The 24,148-nt window shown below is 45.7% G+C and overlaps 1 protein-coding gene and 28 non-coding genes across 29 annotated transcripts; 7 read left to right on the top strand and 22 right to left on the bottom strand.

Annotated features, from left to right (window-relative positions):
• The first annotated feature begins 992 nt into the window (after window positions 1-992).
• trnaa-agc (transfer RNA alanine (anticodon AGC)) lies at window positions 993-1,065 on the top strand. Its single transcript has one exon. It is a non-coding gene; the product is annotated as a tRNA-Ala (tRNA).
• Window positions 1,066-1,911: 846 nt separating this feature from the next.
• trnaq-uug (transfer RNA glutamine (anticodon UUG)) lies at window positions 1,912-1,983 on the bottom strand. The gene has a single exon. It is a non-coding gene; the product is annotated as a tRNA-Gln (tRNA).
• A 1,008-nt stretch (window positions 1,984-2,991) lies between these two features.
• LOC113086944 (uncharacterized) lies at window positions 2,992-4,372 on the bottom strand. The gene is made up of 2 exons (XM_026255534.1): window positions 4,340-4,372; window positions 2,992-4,229 (listed from the first exon to the last, which is right to left on the bottom strand). Exons 1-2 carry the CDS (start codon window positions 4,340-4,342, stop codon window positions 3,102-3,104), a joined length of 1,131 nt encoding a protein of 376 aa, XP_026111319.1. The 5' UTR covers window positions 4,343-4,372; the 3' UTR covers window positions 2,992-3,101.
• A 6,006-nt stretch (window positions 4,373-10,378) lies between these two features.
• On the bottom strand, window positions 10,379-10,452 carry trnai-aau (transfer RNA isoleucine (anticodon AAU)). The gene has a single exon. It is a non-coding gene; the product is annotated as a tRNA-Ile (tRNA).
• A 97-nt stretch (window positions 10,453-10,549) lies between these two features.
• trnap-ugg (transfer RNA proline (anticodon UGG)) lies at window positions 10,550-10,621 on the bottom strand. The gene has a single exon. It is a non-coding gene; the product is annotated as a tRNA-Pro (tRNA).
• A 936-nt stretch (window positions 10,622-11,557) lies between these two features.
• trnaa-agc (transfer RNA alanine (anticodon AGC)) lies at window positions 11,558-11,630 on the top strand. The gene has a single exon. It is a non-coding gene; the product is annotated as a tRNA-Ala (tRNA).
• An 857-nt stretch (window positions 11,631-12,487) lies between these two features.
• trnaq-uug (transfer RNA glutamine (anticodon UUG)) lies at window positions 12,488-12,559 on the bottom strand. The gene has a single exon. It is a non-coding gene; the product is annotated as a tRNA-Gln (tRNA).
• Window positions 12,560-12,700: 141 nt separating this feature from the next.
• On the bottom strand, window positions 12,701-12,772 carry trnap-ugg (transfer RNA proline (anticodon UGG)). The gene has a single exon. It is a non-coding gene; the product is annotated as a tRNA-Pro (tRNA).
• Window positions 12,773-13,708: 936 nt separating this feature from the next.
• trnaa-agc (transfer RNA alanine (anticodon AGC)) lies at window positions 13,709-13,781 on the top strand. Its single transcript has one exon. It is a non-coding gene; the product is annotated as a tRNA-Ala (tRNA).
• Window positions 13,782-14,638: 857 nt separating this feature from the next.
• On the bottom strand, window positions 14,639-14,710 carry trnaq-uug (transfer RNA glutamine (anticodon UUG)). Its single transcript has one exon. It is a non-coding gene; the product is annotated as a tRNA-Gln (tRNA).
• Window positions 14,711-14,845: 135 nt separating this feature from the next.
• Window positions 14,846-14,918, bottom strand: trnaf-gaa (transfer RNA phenylalanine (anticodon GAA)). The gene has a single exon. It is a non-coding gene; the product is annotated as a tRNA-Phe (tRNA).
• Window positions 14,919-15,024: 106 nt separating this feature from the next.
• Window positions 15,025-15,098, bottom strand: trnai-aau (transfer RNA isoleucine (anticodon AAU)). Its single transcript has one exon. It is a non-coding gene; the product is annotated as a tRNA-Ile (tRNA).
• A 97-nt stretch (window positions 15,099-15,195) lies between these two features.
• trnap-ugg (transfer RNA proline (anticodon UGG)) lies at window positions 15,196-15,267 on the bottom strand. Its single transcript has one exon. It is a non-coding gene; the product is annotated as a tRNA-Pro (tRNA).
• A 936-nt stretch (window positions 15,268-16,203) lies between these two features.
• On the top strand, window positions 16,204-16,276 carry trnaa-agc (transfer RNA alanine (anticodon AGC)). Its single transcript has one exon. It is a non-coding gene; the product is annotated as a tRNA-Ala (tRNA).
• Window positions 16,277-17,133: 857 nt separating this feature from the next.
• Window positions 17,134-17,205, bottom strand: trnaq-uug (transfer RNA glutamine (anticodon UUG)). Its single transcript has one exon. It is a non-coding gene; the product is annotated as a tRNA-Gln (tRNA).
• A 135-nt stretch (window positions 17,206-17,340) lies between these two features.
• Window positions 17,341-17,413, bottom strand: trnaf-gaa (transfer RNA phenylalanine (anticodon GAA)). The gene has a single exon. It is a non-coding gene; the product is annotated as a tRNA-Phe (tRNA).
• Window positions 17,414-17,519: 106 nt separating this feature from the next.
• Window positions 17,520-17,593, bottom strand: trnai-aau (transfer RNA isoleucine (anticodon AAU)). The gene has a single exon. It is a non-coding gene; the product is annotated as a tRNA-Ile (tRNA).
• A 97-nt stretch (window positions 17,594-17,690) lies between these two features.
• Window positions 17,691-17,762, bottom strand: trnap-ugg (transfer RNA proline (anticodon UGG)). The gene has a single exon. It is a non-coding gene; the product is annotated as a tRNA-Pro (tRNA).
• A 936-nt stretch (window positions 17,763-18,698) lies between these two features.
• Window positions 18,699-18,771, top strand: trnaa-agc (transfer RNA alanine (anticodon AGC)). Its single transcript has one exon. It is a non-coding gene; the product is annotated as a tRNA-Ala (tRNA).
• An 856-nt stretch (window positions 18,772-19,627) lies between these two features.
• On the bottom strand, window positions 19,628-19,699 carry trnaq-uug (transfer RNA glutamine (anticodon UUG)). The gene has a single exon. It is a non-coding gene; the product is annotated as a tRNA-Gln (tRNA).
• A 135-nt stretch (window positions 19,700-19,834) lies between these two features.
• Window positions 19,835-19,907, bottom strand: trnaf-gaa (transfer RNA phenylalanine (anticodon GAA)). The gene has a single exon. It is a non-coding gene; the product is annotated as a tRNA-Phe (tRNA).
• Window positions 19,908-20,013: 106 nt separating this feature from the next.
• trnai-aau (transfer RNA isoleucine (anticodon AAU)) lies at window positions 20,014-20,087 on the bottom strand. The gene has a single exon. It is a non-coding gene; the product is annotated as a tRNA-Ile (tRNA).
• A 97-nt stretch (window positions 20,088-20,184) lies between these two features.
• On the bottom strand, window positions 20,185-20,256 carry trnap-ugg (transfer RNA proline (anticodon UGG)). The gene has a single exon. It is a non-coding gene; the product is annotated as a tRNA-Pro (tRNA).
• A 936-nt stretch (window positions 20,257-21,192) lies between these two features.
• On the top strand, window positions 21,193-21,265 carry trnaa-agc (transfer RNA alanine (anticodon AGC)). Its single transcript has one exon. It is a non-coding gene; the product is annotated as a tRNA-Ala (tRNA).
• An 857-nt stretch (window positions 21,266-22,122) lies between these two features.
• Window positions 22,123-22,194, bottom strand: trnaq-uug (transfer RNA glutamine (anticodon UUG)). Its single transcript has one exon. It is a non-coding gene; the product is annotated as a tRNA-Gln (tRNA).
• Window positions 22,195-22,329: 135 nt separating this feature from the next.
• On the bottom strand, window positions 22,330-22,402 carry trnaf-gaa (transfer RNA phenylalanine (anticodon GAA)). Its single transcript has one exon. It is a non-coding gene; the product is annotated as a tRNA-Phe (tRNA).
• A 106-nt stretch (window positions 22,403-22,508) lies between these two features.
• Window positions 22,509-22,582, bottom strand: trnai-aau (transfer RNA isoleucine (anticodon AAU)). Its single transcript has one exon. It is a non-coding gene; the product is annotated as a tRNA-Ile (tRNA).
• A 97-nt stretch (window positions 22,583-22,679) lies between these two features.
• On the bottom strand, window positions 22,680-22,751 carry trnap-ugg (transfer RNA proline (anticodon UGG)). The gene has a single exon. It is a non-coding gene; the product is annotated as a tRNA-Pro (tRNA).
• A 936-nt stretch (window positions 22,752-23,687) lies between these two features.
• trnaa-agc (transfer RNA alanine (anticodon AGC)) lies at window positions 23,688-23,760 on the top strand. The gene has a single exon. It is a non-coding gene; the product is annotated as a tRNA-Ala (tRNA).
• The last annotated feature ends 388 nt before the right edge of the window (window positions 23,761-24,148 follow it).

Here is a 24,148-nt window from a genome sequence, read left to right on the forward strand (position 1 = left end):
CCGGATTTGAACCCGGGACCTCTCGCACCCAAAGCGAGAATCATACCCCTAGACCAACGAGCCTTCCTGTGCTGGGCTGAGAAAAAAGAGCTACTGCAGCATCAATAAAAAGAAGGAACATGAACTAACGTGGAAGCAATCAAAGACCTCGAGACAGTGTTAAGGCTAACGAACGCAAGTGGCCTCTTAACTGACCTAAAAATGTGGCTGTATCTAACAGTAGAGGGATGTTAGGAGGACAGCTGAAACTGTCAGATGTCACTTAGACCAGCGGTTCTCAATTCCAGTCCTCGAGCCCCCTGCTCTTCAGATTTTGTATGTTTCTCGTATAGCTTCAGACATTTGTTCCATTCAAACGTAAGTGCCCTGAGAAGTGGACATCACATGACATCCCTCCGTGATTCAAGTTCAGAGCGTATGTGTACGTTCAGTTCAAAGTGACTAACACAGAGGTGTACAGAGGTATACAGAGGTATATGATGTCACACTTGTCCCATGTGTGAAGACGTTGCGCAGCGCAAATCCGTGAACCAATGTTCCAAAGTGAAGTAACTTCGACGGATTTCCCCTGCTCAGGGAGTGGGAGCATGAACACTGTGTAGGGACCATGTCAAATCGCAAGGAGCTCACTTCTAATGAGCTGATTATCCAAATCAGGTGTGCTAACAAAGAGAGACATGCAAATTGCAGACCTTTGGGAAGCGAGGACTGGAATGGGAACCGCGTTCCTTATTCTTTAAGTCAGTGTGAGAAAAAGAGGTGAGAAGTTGTCTGCGTGACCGAGTGATGCAAGGTGGTCTGCATAATACAAGAATCCGCACATGCATACTGGCGTAACAAGACCGAGAAGGTCCTTAACACAAAAGCTAAATCTCTTTGTTAATTCGACAACACAATCGCGGCCAGTGCAAAGGTGCAAGCCCAGAGGAGGGACGGCCTCTTTGCATCAAGCCGGTTCATTCGCAGCTATGCTCGTCATTCTTGAAAGGCCAGGGGAATTAGCTCAAATGGTAGAGCGCTCGCTTAGCATGCGAGAGGTAGCGGGATCGATGCCCGCATTCTCCAAGTTGGCTCCTGCCCTTTTACTCACACATCCCTAAATCAGTGGTTTTCAATCCTGTCCTGGAGGCATCCCTGCCCTGCACATTTTGCATTTCCCTCATCTACACACACCAGTTTCAAATCATCAGCTCATTAATAGAGACTGCAAGACTGATTTGGGTGTGTTAATAAGGGCATACGAAATGTTCAGGACAGGGTTGTCCGGAAAGGTTTGAAAACCATTGCCCTAAAGAGACCGACTGAGCACTGACGCAATGCTGCGACACTCCCACGTTAGCTTTTTTGGGTCTCACAGCTGCCAAAAAGTATTTCAGACATGGTCCTGTGCAAATTGGTTGCAAAACATTGCCATTTTACACACAGTTCCCTAAAGCAGTGGTTTTCAAACCTGTCCTGGAGGCACCCCTGCCCTACACATTTTGAATGTTTCCCTCATCTATCACACCTGTTTCAAATCATCAACTCATTGATAGAGACCGCAAGACCTTATTTGGGTGTGTCTAATAAGGCAGACAATCAAACTGTGCAGGGCAGGGGTGCCTCCAGGACAGGTTTGAGAACCACTGCCCTAAAGAGACCGACTGGGCATCGATGCAATGCTGCCACAGTCTCTACGTTAGTTAATTTTTTTGGACTCAAAGCTGCCAAAAAGTATTTCAGACATGGTCCTGCGCAAATTGGTTGCAAAAAGTGGTCCCACCGCGATTTGAACTCGGATCACTGGATTCAGAGTGCTAACCATTACACCATGAAACCTTACCTGGAGCAGCCGTTGCTCACAGGGCCACAAAGACTGTCACCAGTGCCAACTAGTGCTGTTTTTTCTTTTCCTGCGGCAAGAAACCACACAGGTTCCACCGAGATTCGAACTCAGATCGCTGGATTCAAAGCCCAGAGTGCTGACCATTACACCATGGAACCGAAACTGCTTGTTTGGTGGCCAACTGGGAAACAGATAGCTCCGTGGCAGTGGGGAAGCAGTTATACAGAGAAGTTGGAACCCAGTGATTTTTGGTCACTGGCCCGCCTCAAAAACGGAAAAGAGTGAGAGATTTTGCCGAAACCCGGGATCGAACCAGGGACCTTTAGATCTTCAGTCTAACGCTCTCCCAACTCCGCCAAAGCTGGGGAACAATTGTCTGTATAAGAAGGGGGGGAAGAGGGGAGAGAGAGGAAGAGAAGCGCGAGAAATTCAGGAAATCGTAGGTTCGAATCCACGCTGTCACATAAAGTTATGCGTGTATTTGTTAAAAATCGTAAATCGATTGTTTCGTGTCCAAGTTTGATTTTAAAAGTAATGTATTTGAATTTAATTATTGTTTCGTTTCTAAGATTGATTTTGACAGTAATGTTTTTGATTTAATAATTCTTTCGTTTCTAAGATTGATTTTTATTTTATTCTCATTATCATTATCATTAGTCAAAGTGCATTTATTAAGGCAATCATTTCCTGTGGCAGTAGGGACAAAATAACCTCCTTATTACGGCATTCACACTTTATTGTATCATATTACTTACTGCAAAGCTACACGTGACACTGAATTTAACTGTAAACTGAATGTCATTACATTCAATAAAACAAATAAATACAACACACCAGTCAAAGAGAAATATATTTATTAACTATATACATATTTAAAAAAATGTAGGAAAAGTACTAAATTCAATATAAAATTAAGAATTTTAAGTGCACACGCTATATAAAATAAGTACAAAAAAATATATAAATATATACATCAAAATCTACACATTTTGGTATTTTACTTTATACTGCTTCCTCTACACATAAACCTTTCTATAATAATAATAATAATAGTTTAACTTTATTTAATATGTATATATATTTCCATATGTATTATAGTGTATTCACATACATACCCACATGTTTATAATAATAATAAATAATAATAATAATAATAATACAAGATAAAAAAAAGTGCACAGTATAACTCTTTAACATTAAATATGGCTGGAAGATAAAAAACAGAACAGATCCAACCAAGAGAACAAAATGAATGTATCACACATAAATAAATGAGTTATCTTCTCATAATCTGTAACCACTGCTCCTTCGTAATTGTTTCTTTATTAGGGCAATATATTTTGCCTTTGTACTGGCTATGGCCAGTTTCTTGAGTACGAAATTGGCCACACTTTCTGCACGAATTTGCTTTTACAGTGCGATTGTACGATCGTTTGGTTGGAGTGGCTGTGTCATTTGCAGGTGGCTCAGAGGAAATTGCTCCAGGGTTAATGGTGGAAAATGGGGCTGGGCAGGGCACCAGAAACATCTGAGACACAACAGGGGCAGTGGGTGTGTCAGGAACCAATGGGTGTGGTGCTGTCGGCCTGGGACAAATTGTCCTTAGCTGGCTGGACGTGGCTGAACGCTGAGGGTGTACGGCTGATGGCCAGATTGAAGTTGCTGTGGCAGATGTACAGGTAGCTGAGGGCGCAATCTTTCTAAACTTTGTCTTTGCCTGTCCAGCTGTGTCTGGTGGCATCTGGTAGGTATGCAACTGGTGGCTATATTGTGGAGGCACAACAGGCTGTACTCGTGCTGGAGGCAAAACATCCAAAGCCACTGGACGTGCCTCTGGAAGGTCCAGCCCTTGCAACAGCAAGGAGACCTCCTGACCCTTTAAACGGTTATTGTGCCATGTCGTAAGGGTCCTCTGATTTACCTCAACTAGCTGAAGGGTTGTGTCACTCATCACCGTTCCATTGCTCAGGATTAGCTGCCGAATTTTTCTGTAATCACGAAGAATGAGATCCCATCTAGACAGACATTCTGTCCGCTGTTTCTTGGGGCTTCGGTGGATGTTACATAACCTTATGAAAATCATTTCAACAAGGCGACAGCAATTAGGCCACTGTGCTGGAGAGCCGCTAGAACCCAAAACACACCTTTTTGTGCTGTCGACACCAGGAGTGAAGACAGCTTTCTTTTTTGGGGACCTAAAACGTCCTGTAAGTAGCCTGTCTTGATGACGAGCAGCATACACCACCCTGTCTTTATCAAATTTGTCCAGGTTCTGCCACAGACCCACAATGGTCGCAACTTGTTGGTTGGTAAGTGTGAGGCTTGTCTGTGTGCGCAGCTCCACCAGACACTCTGCCAACGCATCCACCCGGTCCATTCCAGGAATGCAGTGTTCGTCAACAGCCTGGAAATATATAACTGTTGGTTAGGTATTTACATGCTGTTAAGTAAGTTTACTGCTTAATGGCAGATAACTAAATGAGTGACAATTTCGTATAGAAAAGGAAATTTTACCATTGCTGAGGGCACTGGTGTATCTAAAGGATCCTGGACCACTGGGTACTGGTGCAGCTGAAGGAGCCCGGACTCTGAGCAGTGGTGGAGCCTGGACACTGGGCAGTGGTGGAGTCTGGACACTGGGCAGTGGTGCAGCTACACTGGGCACTGGTGCAGCTGAAGGAGCCCGGACTCTGAGCAGTGGTGGAGCCTGGACACTGGGCACTCGGTGCAGCTGAAGGAGCCCGGACTCTGAACAATGGTGGAGCCTGGACACTGAGCAGTGATGCAGCTACACTGGGCACTGGTGCAGTTGAAGGAGCCCGGACTCTGAGCAGTGGTGGAGCCTGGACACTGGGCAGTGGTGGAGTCTGGACACTGGGCAGTGGTGTAGTTTGGACACTGGGCAATGGTGGAGTCTGGACACTGGGCAATGGTGGAGTCTGGACACTGGGCAGTGGTGGAGTCTGGACACTGGGCAATGGTGGAGTCTGGACACTGGGCAGTGGTGGAGTCTGGACAATGGGCAGTGGTGGAATTTTGACACTGGGCAGTGGTGCAGCTGTAGGAGCCTGGACACTGGGAACTGGTGCAGCTGGTAGAACTGGTGGACCTGAAAGGACTAAGTCATCTGATGCCACAAGATTTGCCACTGTGGCTTCCTCTCCAAAGAAATCAATGAAACCCTCATCCTTTTCCACTTGCTCCTCCACATCTATCTCCTCCAGCAATTGAGAGGTCCTATCAGAGGTAGGGCACATGTCCTCCAGGGGCTGACTATTCTGCCTCAACAAGTACTGTACTCCCAATGAGCTCCCCTGAGGAAATATTTGTAACAGGAAACATTTTTAATGGAAATTATGCAGAAAGGTTTATTTAGAAATGCAGTAAATATTTTGTTGTCCACTTCTGTATGAACAATATATATCTAATTCAGAGGGTATCATAAAAAGACAGGATTACTCTATATTCTACTATGTATTTATTTTCTGCCCTGAAACCTAGAACACAGAATAATGTATAAATATTCTGGTAGTATAATTTTTCTCTGATATGTCAAAATTACATTATTATTGTCCAAAAGCACTTGTAATTTTACCAAAAACATGCTACATCATGAGCTGCATTTATCAAAATATTTTTACCTGTGTATACTGCAGGTGGAGTGAAGCTAGGGACCAATTTCCTGCCATACAACTTATTGTAGTTCTCATTGACAGAGTAAAACAGCTCCCCTGTGTAAGAGCGCAGAGTTGAACCTCCATCTGCAACAGCAGCTTCAGCCCGGTCCTGATTCCAGCGTAATAAACCTTCCAGGAGATAAATCTGGAAGTTCAGGCTGTTTGCGCTGTTCCCTAGAAAAAGAAATAGAAAGCCAAATATTGCTTTGAGAAAATGCAAAACATAAAATTTAATCTGCAAATATCTTGATAAACAGGAATTAGTGGCAAAATGTGGTATATTCTGACATGACAAACCTGGAATAAATCTGTTTAGGTGGCAGTGAAATGATTCCAGGGATGTGGAGCCTCTGGCACAACGATAAGTTTTTAGAACCACCCCACCCTTGCTTGTAGTTCCAGTTTCAGTATAGAGCGGCACATTTGGAGGGTCTTGGATACAGGTGATGTGCTGCCTCTGGACATTCCAGATGTGCTGCATTCTCACACTGTCAAGTAGAGGAACTCCAAGAGCATCATTCCCCTTGCCACCCATGAGCTCTCTGATGAGCATATCAAGGAGGCGGAAAGTGGTTTCTTCTCCCCGTGTTCTCCTCCTGCAGTGCTGGAGCAGCTCAGCTTTAGTTAAATGATGGTCCAGTTCTGCCTCCGACAGAGTAGGCCAGCCCTGTTGGATGAGTTGCTCCCTTTTGGCCTGTCTCAGCAGAGTGAGATCCCCTGCATCCCACTCAAAAATACAGGATGACAGCCTTGCCATAAAAGTAGGGTACAACTGGTGGGCGTCAGTGGTGCACCCTACTGCCAGACGTCGCATAAAATGCCAAATGTCTAGGCGGACGATGACATCTGGCCAGCCGCTGAACCGCCTCTTCAATTTAGTCTCTCCCACTTTCTTGCAACAATCACAGTCCACATAAATGATAGTGGGAGGATCAACACCAGCACTCCGGTATCGCTCCATGAGCCCTGCAGCCATGAGGTCTAACCCAGCCCCTTCATTCGCAGTCAGGACACTCATCAGCACCTGACCTATCTCATTGCCCACTGAGGTAAGCCACTGTGCTGTGCCTTTCGCAGGCCCGCTCAACTTCTTGGTGATCTGAAAGAAACAATAAGCATAGCAAATAATACAACATGCATCCAAATCAGTTACACTGAAAAAAATAAAGCTCTCTTGGTCTAACAATACATTATAGATAAGGGTACAGTCAATTAAGCAGCTTATCTGACCTTCTTAGTTGAATCCATTTTTAAGATTGATCCATACGTGGATGTTATGCTGGCCTTTATGTGATCGAGCCTGTTGAGAATGTCCTGACTATATACAGTGAGGAGCCATTTGTAGCTGGGTACTGAAGCAAGTGGTGGTGGCTCCTGGAAGTGCAGCGGATGCAGGCCACGATTATCAAAAAAGGCCACACACTCTGATGTGTACCGAAGCGCACGTTTCAACCACTCCTCACTGTGGTTCTCTCTCAGCTGGCCGATGATCCTCACTGGGCCATTCCCCATGCCCCTCTCACGCAGCAAGCGAAGAACCCGAATGTCACAGGCATACCTTGGAAAAAAGCATTCATTTAAGTATCTTATTATAAGGTATCTAATTATTGTAGGAAATATTTATCAGAAAGGGTAGCACATAAGTGAAAATGACTGCAAAATAATTACTTGCGTGTGAGGATGACCCTGAATTCAGATCGATGGGCCAGGTCCAACTGCTGCAGCACAGCTTGACTCCAGGACAGATAGCTGGTTCTACACCTGGTGCAGATCAGGGTCTCTGTCACCAGGTTGTAGTATCTGTCAATGTCTAACACCTGTCGTACCCTCCTGTGCAGTCCACCACCACACAGCTGTTGCCTGGCACAGGCAGGGTTAGTACACTGGAGCCGCACCTTCCACAGCTTATATGGCATCCAGAGCAAGAGACGCTGTGAAAAAAACCTATCAGGTGTTGGAGCTTGGTGGTACAACAGGGCTGGTGGTGGGGGGTGATACCACAACTGTAGGTTTTCACGCAGCTCCAGCTTTCCCTTTGCACCAACCCTAAAAAGTGCTTCTGACACCCACTTCTGGTCTTGCTGTGGCATTGTCTGTGGCCACAGAAGGGGGAGATCTTCTGGCTGAGATGAGACCTGCTGATATTATAAAAAACACTGGTTTAAATAAAAGCTAAGAGAGCATTAAATGATGAAGACATGTATATATTTTGAATGAGATCTTACTGGGCTCCTCACAACAGTATTCTCAGAAACAGTTGATGGCGTTGCTGTTTTTTTGATGCGTTGTGAACTCTGAGGTGGAGGAAGGAAGAAGGAAGAGGAGGACTGGATGACGGGCTGATGAGGTTTGGGGGATGGAGGAGGATGAGGATCAGAGGGTGGACATGAAACTGTAGCTGAACTGGAGTGCTCTAACATCTGTGGAGTCAAACATTATGAATAATTTATTAAGGGGATTGCCATGTTTTTAATACATTAAAATTACATAGTGATAAAGTCATGATGACATTATAAAAGTCTTGATGTCTTTTAATATTAACCTGAGAGGTTTTCCTCTGGGTGCTCAAATTAGGTTTTGCTGCTGCCACATGTGAGCCTCCAAACCTTGACTTTTCAAACTAAAAAGATTTGTCATGGTTAGTGATAACAAAACCCTAACACTATAGTTAAAGGTTGAGATGTTTCAGTATCTGCAGTGATGCATGCAATAGTGTGGTCTGCTTACCATTGACAATGTCAGTTTAGGTCTCTTTGCAGGACATGACACATCGCTGACAGAGGGTGTGCTTTGGGCCGGGGTGCTCTGTGATGCTTCCCCTGTGACTGGTGGATGAACCTGTGACACATGCATAAAGTACAAAACAGTCTTCCTAATGTGATTTTAGATATAAAGACACATTGATGTTGCAAACACATCTATCTATTTATGCAACTTGAACCAGGCTAATTGAAGTTACCTTGTGAAAGCCACAAATACATGTCTGAGCTTCCTTCAGAAGAGTGGTCTGTCCCCTCATTTGCAGAGGGCACTTTTCTATCTGTGAACATGAATTATACCTCTGACACTGGATCTCAAAACAGCAATAAGTCATCATAATTATATCAATATAACATTGTATTTACATGTAATTACTTAACCATACACATAAATAAAAATACCACAATGTATTGTCAAAAAAGTTTGTTAGTTTGCCCATGAATCTAGCTGCATAACTTACCTTCTGATACATCTCATGCCATCTTTTTTGTCGGGGAGAAGGTCTATTCCCCTGTGTAGATGGCCAAACTCCTGTTTGGGCAAAACTCTCCAGACGCGCAAGCCATTCAGCATTACTCATGCCTTTGTGAGACTTAGCTGAAGCCATGTCGTTGCCTGAAACACTACATAACACGTTACACTAACTGCCATTGTAGCCTGTAGCATTTACCCTCCTGTTGTGTTCATTTCATGATAGCTAGTTGTGTTCCTGGTCCAGAACGACCGCCATATTATAGCAGATTATAAGTTCATTATAATACACATATTATCTTACATATAACATGTTGTGATTTATTTATTTATTATTTAATGCCATGTCAGCAGCAGGGGCTATATTCATGCCAAGAGGAAACATTTCAATTGCACAATTCAGTCATATATATAATGTCAAAACAATTATATAACATTTATATATATATATATATATATATATATATATATATATATATATATATATATATATATATATATATATATATATATATATATATATATGTTTGTATGTATGTGTGTATGTTTGTACAAATATAAAAAAATACATATAATAAGATTATAACAAGAATAAAAGTATAAGAACAATTACATAGAGTCTTAACAAGTTGTGATAGATCTTTCTATTATGGCTGTATGTCTCAATGACCTAGGCTCATACAACACGTTTATGAGTATAAATAAATAAATAAATATATAGCATTATGGATTAATTTGACTAAAACAAATACTCAGATTAAACATATTGTGGTCTTTCAACTGTGTCCATGTGATAAGGGCATGAACCTGAATGTATAAACTTATCCATTCACTTCTTTTGACTGGTCATAACATATGTACAAACATATAACATACGTGTAAAAGTTAAACAAAACATTAACATTTTCCAAATTTATTTTGTGTGTTCAAATGCCGCATTTGGAAAAAGCTGTAGAACCTTATTACAATTAAATAAAAAGCATTTTTTTTTTCATTGAGAAAACTTGTTAATCGGTTAAATTCGACATATTTACAGTTACGTTAGCTCCGGTCGTAATAGTATTTACACATCAGTGACAGTTGACGTTACGTAGTATCAAGCGGTAATCATAGGCTAATTTACATGGCCAATCTTGCTATTCCTAAAGAACAAAAATCCTAAACCATTTCATTCATATCAAGATATAAATAACATACATGAGCGGAATGTAAATAATTTAACGTTACCTGAGCGGAGATTACATGCAATTGGCGAGGACGTGCGTGATTGGTGTATGAGAAATAGACCTTGCCATTTCATTGGACGCGGAAAAATAGAGATCGCAACGTGATTGATTTATAAAAGATAGAAGTCGTAACGTGATTGGTTTTTAAAAGATAGAAGTCGTAACGTGATTGGTTTTCAAAAGATAGAGGTCGTACCGTGATTGGTTTTCAAAAGATAGAGGTCATAACGTGATTGGTTTTTAAAAGATAGAAGTCGGCATACTATTGGATTAATTTTACAGACTTGTGGTTGTCAGGTACCGCCATTTCGGCCACAACAAGCTCCTGCTTAGCAAGCAGGGATTTCAGTGAGATCACCCTACTCTTTGTCACAGGAGAAGAGCAGAGCAGAGATGAGCCCCCAGACAATAAAAACAGCTGGCCAGTACGGGGATCGAACCCGCGACCTTGGCGTTATTAGCACCACGCTCTAACCATCTGAGCTAACCGGCCTCCCTTAGCCATCTGCCTCTACCCGATTGAATAAAAAACTGCCTCAATGTTAGTGAACGCAATGAGACAACAAAGCTTCACGTTTTATCCCGACCAAGGGCTCGTCCGGGATTTGAACCCGGGACCTCTCGCACCCAAAGCGAGAATCATACCCCTAGACCAACGAGCCTTCCTGTGCTGGGCTGAGAAAAAAGAGCTACTGCAGCATCAATAAAAGAAGGAACATGAACTAACGTGGAAGCAATCAAAGACCTCGAGACAGTGTTAAAGGCTAACGAACGCAAGTTGGCCTCTTAACTGACCTAAAAATGTGGCTGTATCTAACATGTAGAGGGATGTTAGGGAGGACAGCTGAAACTGTCAGATGTCACTTAGACCAGCGGTTCTCAATTCCAGTCCTCGAGCCCCCTGCTCTTCAGATTTTGTATGTTTCTCGTATAGCTTCAGACATTTGTTCCATTCAAACGTAAGTGCCCTGAGAAGTGGACATCACATGACATCCCTCCGTGATTCAAGTTCAGAGCGTATGTGTACGTTCAGTTCAAAGTGACTAACACAGAGGTGTACAGAGGTATACAGAGGTATATGATGTCACACTTGTCCATGTGTGAAGACGTTGCGCAGCGCAAATCCGTGAACCAATGTTCCAAAGTGAAGTAAACTTCGACGGATTTCCCCTGCTCAGGGAGTGGGGAGCAATGAACACTGTGTAGGGACCATGTCAATCGCAAGGAGCTCACTTCTAATGAGCTGATTATCCAAATCAGGTGTGCTAACAAAGAGAGACATGCAAAATATGCAGACCTTTGGGAAGCGAGGACTGGAATGGAGATGCGCTTCCTTATTCTTTAAGTCAGTGTGAGAAAAAGAGGTGAGAAGTTGTCTGCGTGACCCGAGTGATGCAAGGTGGTCTGCATAATACAAGAATCCGCACATGCATACTGGCGTAACAAGACCGAGAAGGTCCTTTAACACAAAAGCTAAATCTCTTTGTTAATTCGACAACACAATCGCGGCCAGTGCAAAGGTGCAAGCCCAGAGGAGGGACGGCCTCTTTGCATCAAGCCGGTCATTCGCAGCTATGCTCGTCATTCTTGAAAGGCCAGGGGAATTAGCTCAAATAGTAGAGCGCTCGCTTAGCATGCGAGAGGTAGCGGGATCGATGCCCGCATTCTCCAAGTTGGCTCCTGCCCTTTTACTCACACATCCCTAAATCAGTGGTTTTCAATCCTGTCCTGGAGGCATCCCTGCCCTGCACATTTTGCATTTCCCCTCATCTAACACACCAGTTTCAAATCATCAGCTCATTAATAGAGACTGCAAGACCTGATTTGGGTGTGTCTAATAAGGGAGACATACGAAATGTTCAGGACAGGGTTGCCTCCAGGAAAGGTTTGAAAACCATTGCCCTAAAGAGACCGACTGAGCACTGACGCAATGCTGCGACACTCCCACGTTAGCTTTTTTTGGGGCTCACAGCTGCCAAAAAGTATTTCAGACATGGTCCTGTGCAAATTGGTTGCAAAACATTGCCATTTTACACACAGTTCCCTAAAGCAGTGGTTTTCAAACCTGTCCTGGAGGCACCCCTGCCCTACACATTTTGAATGTTTCCCTCATCTATCACACCTGTTTCAAATCATCAACTCATTGATAGAGACCGCAAGACCTTATTTGGGTGTGTCTAATAAGGCAGACAATCAAACTGTGCAGGGCAGGGGTGCCTCCAGGACAGGTTTGAGAACCAGTGCCCTAAAGAGACCGACTGGGCATCGATGCAATGCTGCCACAGTCTCTACGTTAGTTAATTTTTTTGGACTCAAAGCTGCCAAAAAGTATTTCAGACATGGTCCTGCGCAAATTGGTTGCAAAAAGTGGTCCCACCGCGATTTGAACTCTGATCGCTGGATTCTGAGTGCTAACCATTACACCATGAAACCTTACCTGGAGCAGCCGTTGCTCACAGGGCCACAAAGACTGTCACCAGGGCCAACCTAGTGCTGTTTTTATCTTTTCCTGCGGCAAGAAAGCACACAGGTTCCACCGAGATTCGAACTCAGATCACTGGATTCAAAGCCCAGAGTGCTGACCATTACACCATGGAACCGAAACTGCTTGTTTGGTGGCCAACTGGGAAACAGATAGCTCCGTGGCAGTGGGGAAGCAGTTATACAGAGAAGTTGGAACCCAGTGATTTTTGGTCACTGGCCCGCCTCAAAAAACGGAAAAGAGTGAGAGATTTTGCCAAGGGCTCGTCCGGGATTTGAACCCAGGACCTCTCGCACCCAAAGCGAGAATCATACCCCTAGACCAACGAGCCTTCCTGTGCTGGGCTCAGAAAAAAGAGCTACTGCAGCATCAATAAAAGAAGGAACATGAACTAACGTGGAAGCAATCAAAGACCTCGAGACAGTGTTAAAGGCTAACGAACGCAAGTTGGCCTCTTAACTGACCTAAAAATGTGGCTGTATCTAACATGTAGAGGGATGTTAGGGAGGACAGCTGAAACTGTCAGATGTCACTTAGACCAGCGGTTCTCAATTCCAGTCCTCGAGCCCCCTGCTCTTCAGATTTTGTATGTTTCTCGTATAGCTTCAGACATTTGTTCCATTCAAACGTAAGTGCCCTGAGAAGTGGACATCACATGACATCCCTCCGTGATTCAAGTTCAGAGCGTATGTGTACGTTCAGTTCAAAGTGACTAACACAGAGGTGTACAGAGGTATACAGAGGTATATGATGTCACACTTGTCCATGTGTGAAGACGTTGCGCAGCGCAAATCCGTGAACCAATGTTCCAAAGTGAAGTAAACTTCGACGGATTTCCCCTGCTCAGGGAGTGGGGAGCAATGAACACTGTGTAGGGACCATGTCAATCGCAAGGAGCTCACTTCTAATGAGCTGATTATCCAAATCAGGTGTGCTAACAAAGAGAGACATGCAAAATATGCAGACCTTTGGGGAGCGAGGACTGGAATGGAGAACCGCTTCCTTATTCTTTAAGTCAGTGTGAGAAAAAGAGGTGAGAAGTTGTCTGCGTGACCCGAGTGATGCAAGGTGGTCTGCATAATACAAGAATCCGCACATGCATACTGGCGTAACAAGACCGAGAAGGTCCTTTAACACAAAAGCTAAATCTCTTTGTTAATTCGACAACACAATCGCGGCCAGTGCAAAGGTGCAAGCCCAGAGGAGGGACGGCCTCTTTGCATCAAGCCGGTCATTCGCAGCTATGCTCGTCATTCTTGAAAGGCCAGGGGAATTAGCTCAAATGGTAGAGCGCTCGCTTAGCATGCGAGAGGTAGCGGGATCGATGCCCGCATTCTCCAAGTTGGCTCCTGCCCTTTTACTCACACATCCCTAAATCAGTGGTTTTCAATCCTGTCCTGGAGGCATCCCTGCCCTGCACATTTTGCATTTCCCCTCATCTAACACACCAGTTTCAAATCATCAGCTCATTAATAGAGACTGCAAGACCTGATTTGGGTGTGTCTAATAAGGGAGACATACGAAATGTTCAGGACAGGGTTGCCTCCAGGAAAGGTTTGAAAACCATTGCCCTAAAGAGACCGACTGAGCACTGACGCAATGCTGCGACACTCCCACGTTAGCTTTTTTTGGGGCTCACAGCTGCCAAAAAGTATTTCAGACATGGTCCTGTGCAAATTGGTTGCAAAACATTGCCATTTTACACACAGTTCCCTAAAGCAGTGGTTTTCAAACCTGTCCTGGAGGCACCCCTGCCCTACACATTTTGAATGTTTCCCTCATCTATCACACCTGTTTCAAATCATCAACTCATTGATAGAGACCGCAAGACCTTATTTGGGTGTGTCTAATAAGGCAGACAATCAAACTGTGCAGGGCAGGGGTGCCTCCAGGACAGGTTTGAGAACCAGTGCCCTAAAGAGACCGACTGGGCATCGATGCAATGCTGCCACAGTCTCTACGTTAGTTAATTTTTTTGGACTCAAAGCTGCCAAAAAGTATTTCAGACATGGTCCTGCGCAAATTGGTTGCAAAAAGTGGTCCCACCGCGATTTGAACTCGGATCACTGGATTCAGAGTGCTAACCATTACACCATGAAACCTTACCTGGAGCAGCCGTTGCTCACAGGGCCACAAAGACTGTCACCAGTGACAACCTAGTGCTGTTTTTATCTTTTCCTGCGGCAAGAAAGCACACAGGTTCCACCGAGATTCGAACTCAGATCGCTGGATTCAAAGCCCAGAGTGCTGACCATTACACCATGGAACCGAAACTGCTTGTTTGGTGGCCAACTGGGAAACAGATAGCTCCGTGGCAGTGGGGAAGCAGTTATACAGAGAAGTTGGAACCCAGTGATTTTTGGTCACTGGCCCGCCTCAAAAAACGGAAAAGAGTGGGAGATTTTGCCGAAACCCGGGATCGAACCAGGGACCTTTAGATCTTCAGTCTAACGCTCTCCCAACTGAGCTATTTCGGCCACAACAAGCTCCTGCTTAGCAAGCAGGGATTTCAGTGAGATCACCCTACTCTTTGTCACAGGAGAAGAGCAGAGCAGAGATGAGCCCCCAGACAATAAAAACAGCTGGCCAGTACGGGGATCGAACCCGCGACCTTGGCGTTATTAGCACCACGCTCTAACCATCTGAGCTAACCGGCCTCCCTTAGCCATCTGTCTCTACCCGATTGAATAAAAAACTGCCTCAATGTTAGTGAACGCAATGAGACAACAAAGCTTCACGTTTTATCGCGACCAAGGGCTCGTCCGGGATTTGAACCCGGGACCTCTCGCACCCAAAGCGAGAATCATACCCCTAGACCAACGAGCCTTCCTGTGCTGGGCCGAGAAAAAAGAGCTACTGCAGCATCAATAAAAGAAGGAACATGAACTAACGTGGAAGCAATCAAAGACCTCGAGACAGTGTTAAAGGCTAACGAACGCAAGTTGGCCTCTTAACTGACCTAAAAATGTGGCTGTATCTAACATGTAGAGGGATGTTAGGGAGGACAGCTGAAACTGTCAGATGTCACTTAGACCAGCGGTTCTCAATTCCAGTCCTCGAGCCCCCTGCTCTTCAGATTTTGTATGTTTCTCGTATAGCTTCAGACATTTGTTCCATTCAAACGTAAGTGCCCTGAGAAGTGGACATCACATGACATCCCTCCGTGATTCAAGTTCAGAGCGTATGTGTACGTTCAGTTCAAAGTGACTAACACAGAGGTGTACAGAGGTATACAGAGGTATATGATGTCACACTTGTCCATGTGTGAAGACGTTGCGCAGCGCAAATCCGTGAACCAATGTTCCAAAGTGAAGTAAACTTCGACGGATTTCCCCTGCTCAGGGAGTGGGGAGCAATGAACACTGTGTAGGGACCATGTCAATCGCAAGGAGCTCACTTCTAATGAGCTGATTATCCAAATCAGGTGTGCTAACAAAGAGAGACATGCAAAATATGCAGACCTTTGGGGAGCGAGGACTGGAATGGAGAACCGCTTCCTTATTCTTTAAGTCAGTGTGAGAAAAAGAGGTGAGAAGTTGTCTGCGTGACCCGAGTGATGCAAGGTGGTCTGCATAATACAAGAATCCGCACATGCATACTGGCGTAACAAGACCGAGAAGGTCCTTTAACACAAAAGCTAAATCTCTTTGTTAATTCGACAACACAATCGCGGCCAGTGCAAAGGTGCAAGCCCAGAGGAGGGACGGCCTCTTTGCATCAAGCCGGTCATTCGCAGCTATGCTCGTCATTCTTGAAAGGCCAGGGGAATTAGCTCAAATGGTAGAGCGCTCGCTTAGCATGCGAGAGGTAGCGGGATCGATGCCCGCATTCTCCAAGTTGGCTCCTGCCCTTTTACTCACACATCCCTAAATCAGTGGTTTTCAATCCTGTCCTGGAGGCATCCCTGCCCTGCACATTTTGCATTTCCCCTCATCTAACACACCAGTTTCAAATCATCAGCTCATTAATAGAGACTGCAAGACCTGATTTGGGTGTGTCTAATAAGGGAGACATACGAAATGTTCAGGACAGGGTTGCCTCCAGGAAAGGTTTGAAAACCATTGCCCTAAAGAGACCGACTGAGCACTGACGCAATGCTGCGACACTCCCACGTTAGCTTTTTTTGGGGCTCACAGCTGCCAAAAAGTATTTCAGACATGGTCCTGTGCAAATTGGTTGCAAAACATTGCCATTTTACACACAGTTCCCTAAAGCAGTGGTTTTCAAACCTGTCCTGGAGGCACCCCTGCCCTACACATTTTGAATGTTTCCCTCATCTATCACACCTGTTTCAAATCATCAACTCATTGATAGAGACCGCAAGACCTTATTTGGGTGTGTCTAATAAGGCAGACAATCAAACTGTGCAGGGCAGGGGTGCCTCCAGGACAGGTTTGAGAACCAGTGCCCTAAAGAGACCGACTGGGCATCGATGCAATGCTGCCACAGTCTCTACGTTAGTTAATTTTTTTGGACTCAAAGCTGCCAAAAAGTATTTCAGACATGGTCCTGCGCAAATTGGTTGCAAAAAGTGGTCCCACCGCGATTTGAACTCGGATCACTGGATTCAGAGTGCTAACCATTACACCATGAAACCTTACCTGGAGCAGCCGTTGCTCACAGGGCCACAAAGACTGTCACCAGTGACAACCTAGTGCTGTTTTTATCTTTTCCTGCGGCAAGAAAGCACACAGGTTCCACCGAGATTCGAACTCAGATCGCTGGATTCAAAGCCCAGAGTGCTGACCATTACACCATGGAACCGAAACTGCTTGTTTGGTGGCCAACTGGGAAACAGATAGCTCCGTGGCAGTGGGGAAGCAGTTATACAGAGAAGTTGGAACCCAGTGATTTTTGGTCACTGGCCCGCCTCAAAAAACGGAAAAGAGTGGGAGATTTTGCCGAAACCCGGGATCGAACCAGGGACCTTTAGATCTTCAGTCTAACGCTCTCCCAACTGAGCTATTTCGGCCACAACAAGCTCCTGCTTAGCAAGCAGGGATTTCAGTGAGATCACCCTACTCTTTGTCACAGGAGAAGAGCAGAGCAGAGATGAGCCCCCAGACAATAAAAACAGCTGGCCAGTACGGGGATCGAACCCGCGACCTTGGCGTTATTAGCACCACGCTCTAACCATCTGAGCTAACCGGCCTCCCTTAGCCATCTGTCTCTACCCGATTGAATAAAAAACTGCCTCAATGTTAGTGAACGCAATGAGACAACAAAGCTTCACGTTTTATCGCGACCAAGGGCTCGTCCGGGATTTGAACCCGGGACCTCTCGCACCCAAAGCGAGAATCATACCCCTAGACCAACGAGCCTTCCTGTGCTGGGCCGAGAAAAAAGAGCTACTGCAGCATCAATAAAAGAAGGAACATGAACTAACGTGGAAGCAATCAAAGACCTCGAGACAGTGTTAAAGGCTAACGAACGCAAGTTGGCCTCTTAACTGACCTAAAAATGTGGCTGTATCTAACATGTAGAGGGATGTTAGGGAGGACAGCTGAAACTGTCAGATGTCACTTAGACCAGCGGTTCTCAATTCCAGTCCTCGAGCCCCCTGCTCTTCAGATTTTGTATGTTTCTCGTATAGCTTCAGACATTTGTTCCATTCAAACGTAAGTGCCCTGAGAAGTGGACATCACATGACATCCCTCCGTGATTCAAGTTCAGAGCGTATGTGTACGTTCAGTTCAAAGTGACTAACACAGAGGTGTACAGAGGTATACAGAGGTATATGATGTCACACTTGTCCATGTGTGAAGACGTTGCGCAGCGCAAATCCGTGAACCAATGTTCCAAAGTGAAGTAAACTTCGACGGATTTCCCCTGCTCAGGGAGTGGGGAGCAATGAACACTGTGTAGGGACCATGTCAATCGCAAGGAGCTCACTTCTAATGAGCTGATTATCCAAATCAGGTGTGCTAACAAAGAGAGACATGCAAAATATGCAGACCTTTGGGGAGCGAGGACTGGAATGGAGAACCGCTTCCTTATTCTTTAAGTCAGTGTGAGAAAAAGAGGTGAGAAGTTGTCTGCGTGACCCGAGTGATGCAAGGTGGTCTGCATAATACAAGAATCCGCACATGCATACTGGCGTAACAAGACCGAGAAGGTCCTTTAACACAAAAGCTAAATCTCTTTGTTAATTCGACAACACAATCGCGGCCAGTGCAAAGGTGCAAGCCCAGAGGAGGGACGGCCTCTTTGCATCAAGCCGGTCATTCGCAGCTATGCTCGTCATTCTTGAAAGGCCAGGGGAATTAGCTCAAATGGTAGAGCGCTCGCTTAGCATGCGAGAGGTAGCGGGATCGATGCCCGCATTCTCCAAGTTGGCTCCTGCCCTTTTACTCACACATCCCTAAATCAGTGGTTTTCAATCCTGTCCTGGAGGCATCCCTGCCCTGCACATTTTGCATTTCCCCTCATCTAACACACCAGTTTCAAATCATCAGCTCATTAATAGAGACTGCAAGACCTGATTTGGGTGTGTCTAATAAGGGAGACATACGAAATGTTCAGGACAGGGTTGCCTCCAGGAAAGGTTTGAAAACCATTGCCCTAAAGAGACCGACTGAGCACTGACGCAATGCTGCGACACTCCCACGTTAGCTTTTTTTGGGGCTCACAGCTGCCAAAAAGTATTTCAGACATGGTCCTGTGCAAATTGGTTGCAAAACATTGCCATTTTACACACAGTTCCCTAAAGCAGTGGTTTTCAAACCTGTCCTGGAGGCACCCCTGCCCTACACATTTTGAATGTTTCCCTCATCTATCACACCTGTTTCAAATCATCAACTCATTGATAGAGACCGCAAGACCTTATTTGGGTGTGTCTAATAAGGCAGACAATCAAACTGTGCAGGGCAGGGTGCCTCCAGGACAGGTTTGAGAACCAGTGCCCTAAAGAGACCGACTGGGCATCGATGCAATGCTGCCACAGTCTCTACGTTAGTTAATTTTTTTGGACTCAAAGCTGCCAAAAAGTATTTCAGACATGGTCCTGCGCAAATTGGTTGCAAAAAGTGGTCCCACCGCGATTTGAACTCGGATCACTGGATTCAGAGTGCTAACCATTACACCATGAAACCTTACCTGGAGCAGCCGTTGCTCACAGGGCCACAAAGACTGTCACCAGTGACAACCTAGTGCTGTTTTTATCTTTTCCTGCGGCAAGAAAGCACACAGGTTCCACCGAGATTCGAACTCAGATCGCTGGATTCAAAGCCCAGAGTGCTGACCATTACACCATGGAACCGAAACTGCTTGTTTGGTGGCCAACTGGGAAACAGATAGCTCCGTGGCAGTGGGGAAGCAGTTATACAGAGAAGTTGGAACCCAGTGATTTTTGGTCACTGGCCCGCCTCAAAAAACGGAAAAGAGTGGGAGATTTTGCCGAAACCCGGGATCGAACCAGGGACCTTTAGATCTTCAGTCTAACGCTCTCCCAACTGAGCTATTTCGGCCACAACAAGCTCCTGCTTAGCAAGCAGGGATTTCAGTGAGATCACCCTACTCTTTGTCACAGGAGAAGAGCAGAGCAGAGATGAGCCCCCAGACAATAAAAACAGCTGGCCAGTACGGGGATCGAACCCGCGACCTTGGCGTTATTAGCACCACGCTCTAACCATCTGAGCTAACCGGCCTCCCTTAGCCATCTGTCTCTACCCGATTGAATAAAAAACTGCCTCAATGTTAGTGAACGCAATGAGACTACAAAGCTTCACGTTTTATCGCGACCAAGGGCTCGTCCGGGATTTGAACCCGGGACCTCTCGCACCCAAAGCGAGAATCATACCCCTAGACCAACGAGCCTTCCTGTGCTGGGCCGAGAAAAAAGAGCTACTGCAGCATCAATAAAAGAAGGAACATGAACTAACGTGGAAGCAATCAAAGACCTCGAGACAGTGTTAAAGGCTAACGAACGCAAGTTGGCCTCTTAACTGACCTAAAAATGTGGCTGTATCTAACATGTAGAGGGATGTTAGGGAGGACAGCTGAAACTGTCAGATGTCACTTAGACCAGCGGTTCTCAATTCCAGTCCTCGAGCCCCCTGCTCTTCAGATTTTGTATGTTTCTCGTATAGCTTCAGACATTTGTTCCATTCAAACGTAAGTGCCCTGAGAAGTGGACATCACATGACATCCCTCCGTGATTCAAGTTCAGAGCGTATGTGTACGTTCAGTTCAAAGTGACTAACACAGAGGTGTACAGAGGTATACAGAGGTATATGATGTCACACTTGTCCATGTGTGAAGACGTTGCGCAGCGCAAATCCGTGAACCAATGTTCCAAAGTGAAGTAAACTTCGACGGATTTCCCCTGCTCAGGGAGTGGGGAGCAATGAACACTGTGTAGGGACCATGTCAATCGCAAGGAGCTCACTTCTAATGAGCTGATTATCCAAATCAGGTGTGCTAACAAAGAGAGACATGCAAAATATGCAGACCTTTGGGGAGCGAGGACTGGAATGGAGAACCGCTTCCTTATTCTTTAAGTCAGTGTGAGAAAAAGAGGTGAGAAGTTGTCTGCGTGACCCGAGTGATGCAAGGTGGTCTGCATAATACAAGAATCCGCACATGCATACTGGCGTAACAAGACCGAGAAGGTCCTTTAACACAAAAGCTAAATCTCTTTGTTAATTCGACAACACAATCGCGGCCAGTGCAAAGGTGCAAGCCCAGAGGAGGGACGGCCTCTTTGCATCAAGCCGGTCATTCGCAGCTATGCTCGTCATTCTTGAAAGGCCAGGGGAATTAGCTCAAATGGTAGAGCGCTCGCTTAGCATGCGAGAGGTAGCGGGATCGATGCCCGCATTCTCCAAGTTGGCTCCTGCCCTTTTACTCACACATCCCTAAATCAGTGGTTTTCAATCCTGTCCTGGAGGCATCCCTGCCCTGCACATTTTGCATTTCCCCTCATCTAACACACCAGTTTCAAATCATCAGCTCATTAATAGAGACTGCAAGACCTGATTTGGGTGTGTCTAATAAGGGAGACATACGAAATGTTCAGGACAGGGTTGCCTCCAGGAAAGGTTTGAAAACCATTGCCCTAAAGAGACCGACTGAGCACTGACGCAATGCTGCGACACTCCCACGTTAGCTTTTTTTGGGGCTCACAGCTGCCAAAAAGTATTTCAGACATGGTCCTGTGCAAATTGGTTGCAAAACATTGCCATTTTACACACAGTTCCCTAAAGCAGTGGTTTTCAAACCTGTCCTGGAGGCACCCCTGCCCTACACATTTTGAATGTTTCCCTCATCTATCACACCTGTTTCAAATCATCAACTCATTGATAGAGACCGCAAGACCTTATTTGGGTGTGTCTAATAAGGCAGACAATCAAACTGTGCAGGGCAGGGGTGCCTCCAGGACAGGTTTGAGAACCAGTGCCCTAAAGAGACCGACTGGGCATCGATGCAATGCTGCCACAGTCTCTACGTTAGTTAATTTTTTTGGACTCAAAGCTGCCAAAAAGTATTTCAGACATGGTCCTGCGCAAATTGGTTGCAAAAAGTGGTCCCACCGCGATTTGAACTCGGATCACTGGATTCAGAGTGCTAACCATTACACCATGAAACCTTACCTGGAGCAGCCGTTGCTCACAGGGCCACAAAGACTGTCACCAGTGACAACCTAGTGCTGTTTTTATCTTTTCCTGCGGCAAGAAAGCACACAGGTTCCACCGAGATTCGAACTCAGATCGCTGGATTCAAAGCCCAGAGTGCTGACCATTACACCATGGAACCGAAACTGCTTGTTTGGTGGCCAACTGGGAAACAGATAGCTCCGTGGCAGTGGGGAAGCAGTTATACAGAGAAGTTGGAACCCAGTGATTTTTGGTCACTGGCCCGCCTCAAAAAACGGAAAAGAGTGGGAGATTTTGCCGAAACCCGGGATCGAACCAGGGACCTTTAGATCTTCAGTCTAACGCTCTCCCAACTGAGCTATTTCGGCCACAACAAGCTCCTGCTTAGCAAGCAGGGATTTCAGTGAGATCACCCTACTCTTTGTCACAGGAGAAGAGCAGAGCAGAGATGAGCCCCCAGACAATAAAAACAGCTGGCCAGTACGGGGATCGAACCCGCGACCTTGGCGTTATTAGCACCACGCTCTAACCATCTGAGCTAACCGGCCTCCCTTAGCCATCTGTCTCTACCCGATTGAATAAAAAACTGCCTCAATGTTAGTGAACGCAATGAGACTACAAAGCTTCACGTTTTATCGCGACCAAGGGCTCGTCCGGGATTTGAACCCGGGACCTCTCGCACCCAAAGCGAGAATCATACCCCTAGACCAACGAGCCTTCCTGTGCTGGGCCGAGAAAAAAGAGCTACTGCAGCATCAATAAAAGAAGGAACATGAACTAACGTGGAAGCAATCAAAGACCTCGAGACAGTGTTAAAGGCTAACGAACGCAAGTTGGCCTCTTAACTGACCTAAAAATGTGGCTGTATCTAACATGTAGAGGGATGTTAGGGAGGACAGCTGAAACTGTCAGATGTCACTTAGACCAGCGGTTCTCAATTCCAGTCCTCGAGCCCCCTGCTCTTCAGATTTTGTATGTTTCTCGTATAGCTTCAGACATTTGTTCCATTCAAACGTAAGTGCCCTGAGAAGTGGACATCACATGACATCCCTCCGTGATTCAAGTTCAGAGCGTATGTGTACGTTCAGTTCAAAGTGACTAACACAGAGGTGTACAGAGGTATACAGAGGTATATGATGTCACACTTGTCCATGTGTGAAGACGTTGCGCAGCGCAAATCCGTGAACCAATGTTCCAAAGTGAAGTAAACTTCGACGGATTTCCCCTGCTCAGGGAGTGGGGAGCAATGAACACTGTGTAGGGACCATGTCAATCGCAAGGAGCTCACTTCTAATGAGCTGATTATCCAAATCAGGTGTGCTAACAAAGAGAGACATGCAAAATATGCAGACCTTTGGGGAGCGAGGACTGGAATGGAGAACCGCTTCCTTATTCTTTAAGTCAGTGTGAGAAAAAGAGGTGAGAAGTTGTCTGCGTGACCCGAGTGATGCAAGGTGGTCTGCATAATACAAGAATCCGCACATGCATACTGGCGTAACAAGACCGAGAAGGTCCTTTAACACAAAAGCTAAATCTCTTTGTTAATTCGACAACACAATCGCGGCCAGTGCAAAGGTGCAAGCCCAGAGGAGGGACGGCCTCTTTGCATCAAGCCGGTCATTCGCAGCTATGCTCGTCATTCTTGAAAGGCCAGGGGAATTAGCTCAAATGGTAGAGCGCTCGCTTAGCATGCGAGAGGTAGCGGGATCGATGCCCGCATTCTCCAAGTTGGCTCCTGCCCTTTTACTCACACATCCCTAAATCAGTGGTTTTCAATCCTGTCCTGGAGGCATCCCTGCCCTGCACATTTTGCATTTCCCCTCATCTAACACACCAGTTTCAAATCATCAGCTCATTAATAGAGACTGCAAGACCTGATTTGGGTGTGTCTAATAAGGGAGACATACGAAATGTTCAGGACAGGGTTGCCTCCAGGAAAGGTTTGAAAACCATTGCCCTAAAGAGACCGACTGAGCACTGACGCAATGCTGCGACACTCCCACGTTAGCTTTTTTTGGGGCTCACAGCTGCCAAAAAGTATTTCAGACATGGTCCTGTGCAAATTGGTTGCAAAACATTGCCATTTTACACACAGTTCCCTAAAGCAGTGGTTT

The sequence above is a fragment of the Carassius auratus genome, unplaced genomic scaffold, assembly GCF_003368295.1.
Source record: "Carassius auratus strain Wakin unplaced genomic scaffold, ASM336829v1 scaf_tig00044317, whole genome shotgun sequence".
Classification (NCBI taxonomy): Eukaryota; Metazoa; Chordata; class Actinopteri; order Cypriniformes; family Cyprinidae; genus Carassius; species Carassius auratus.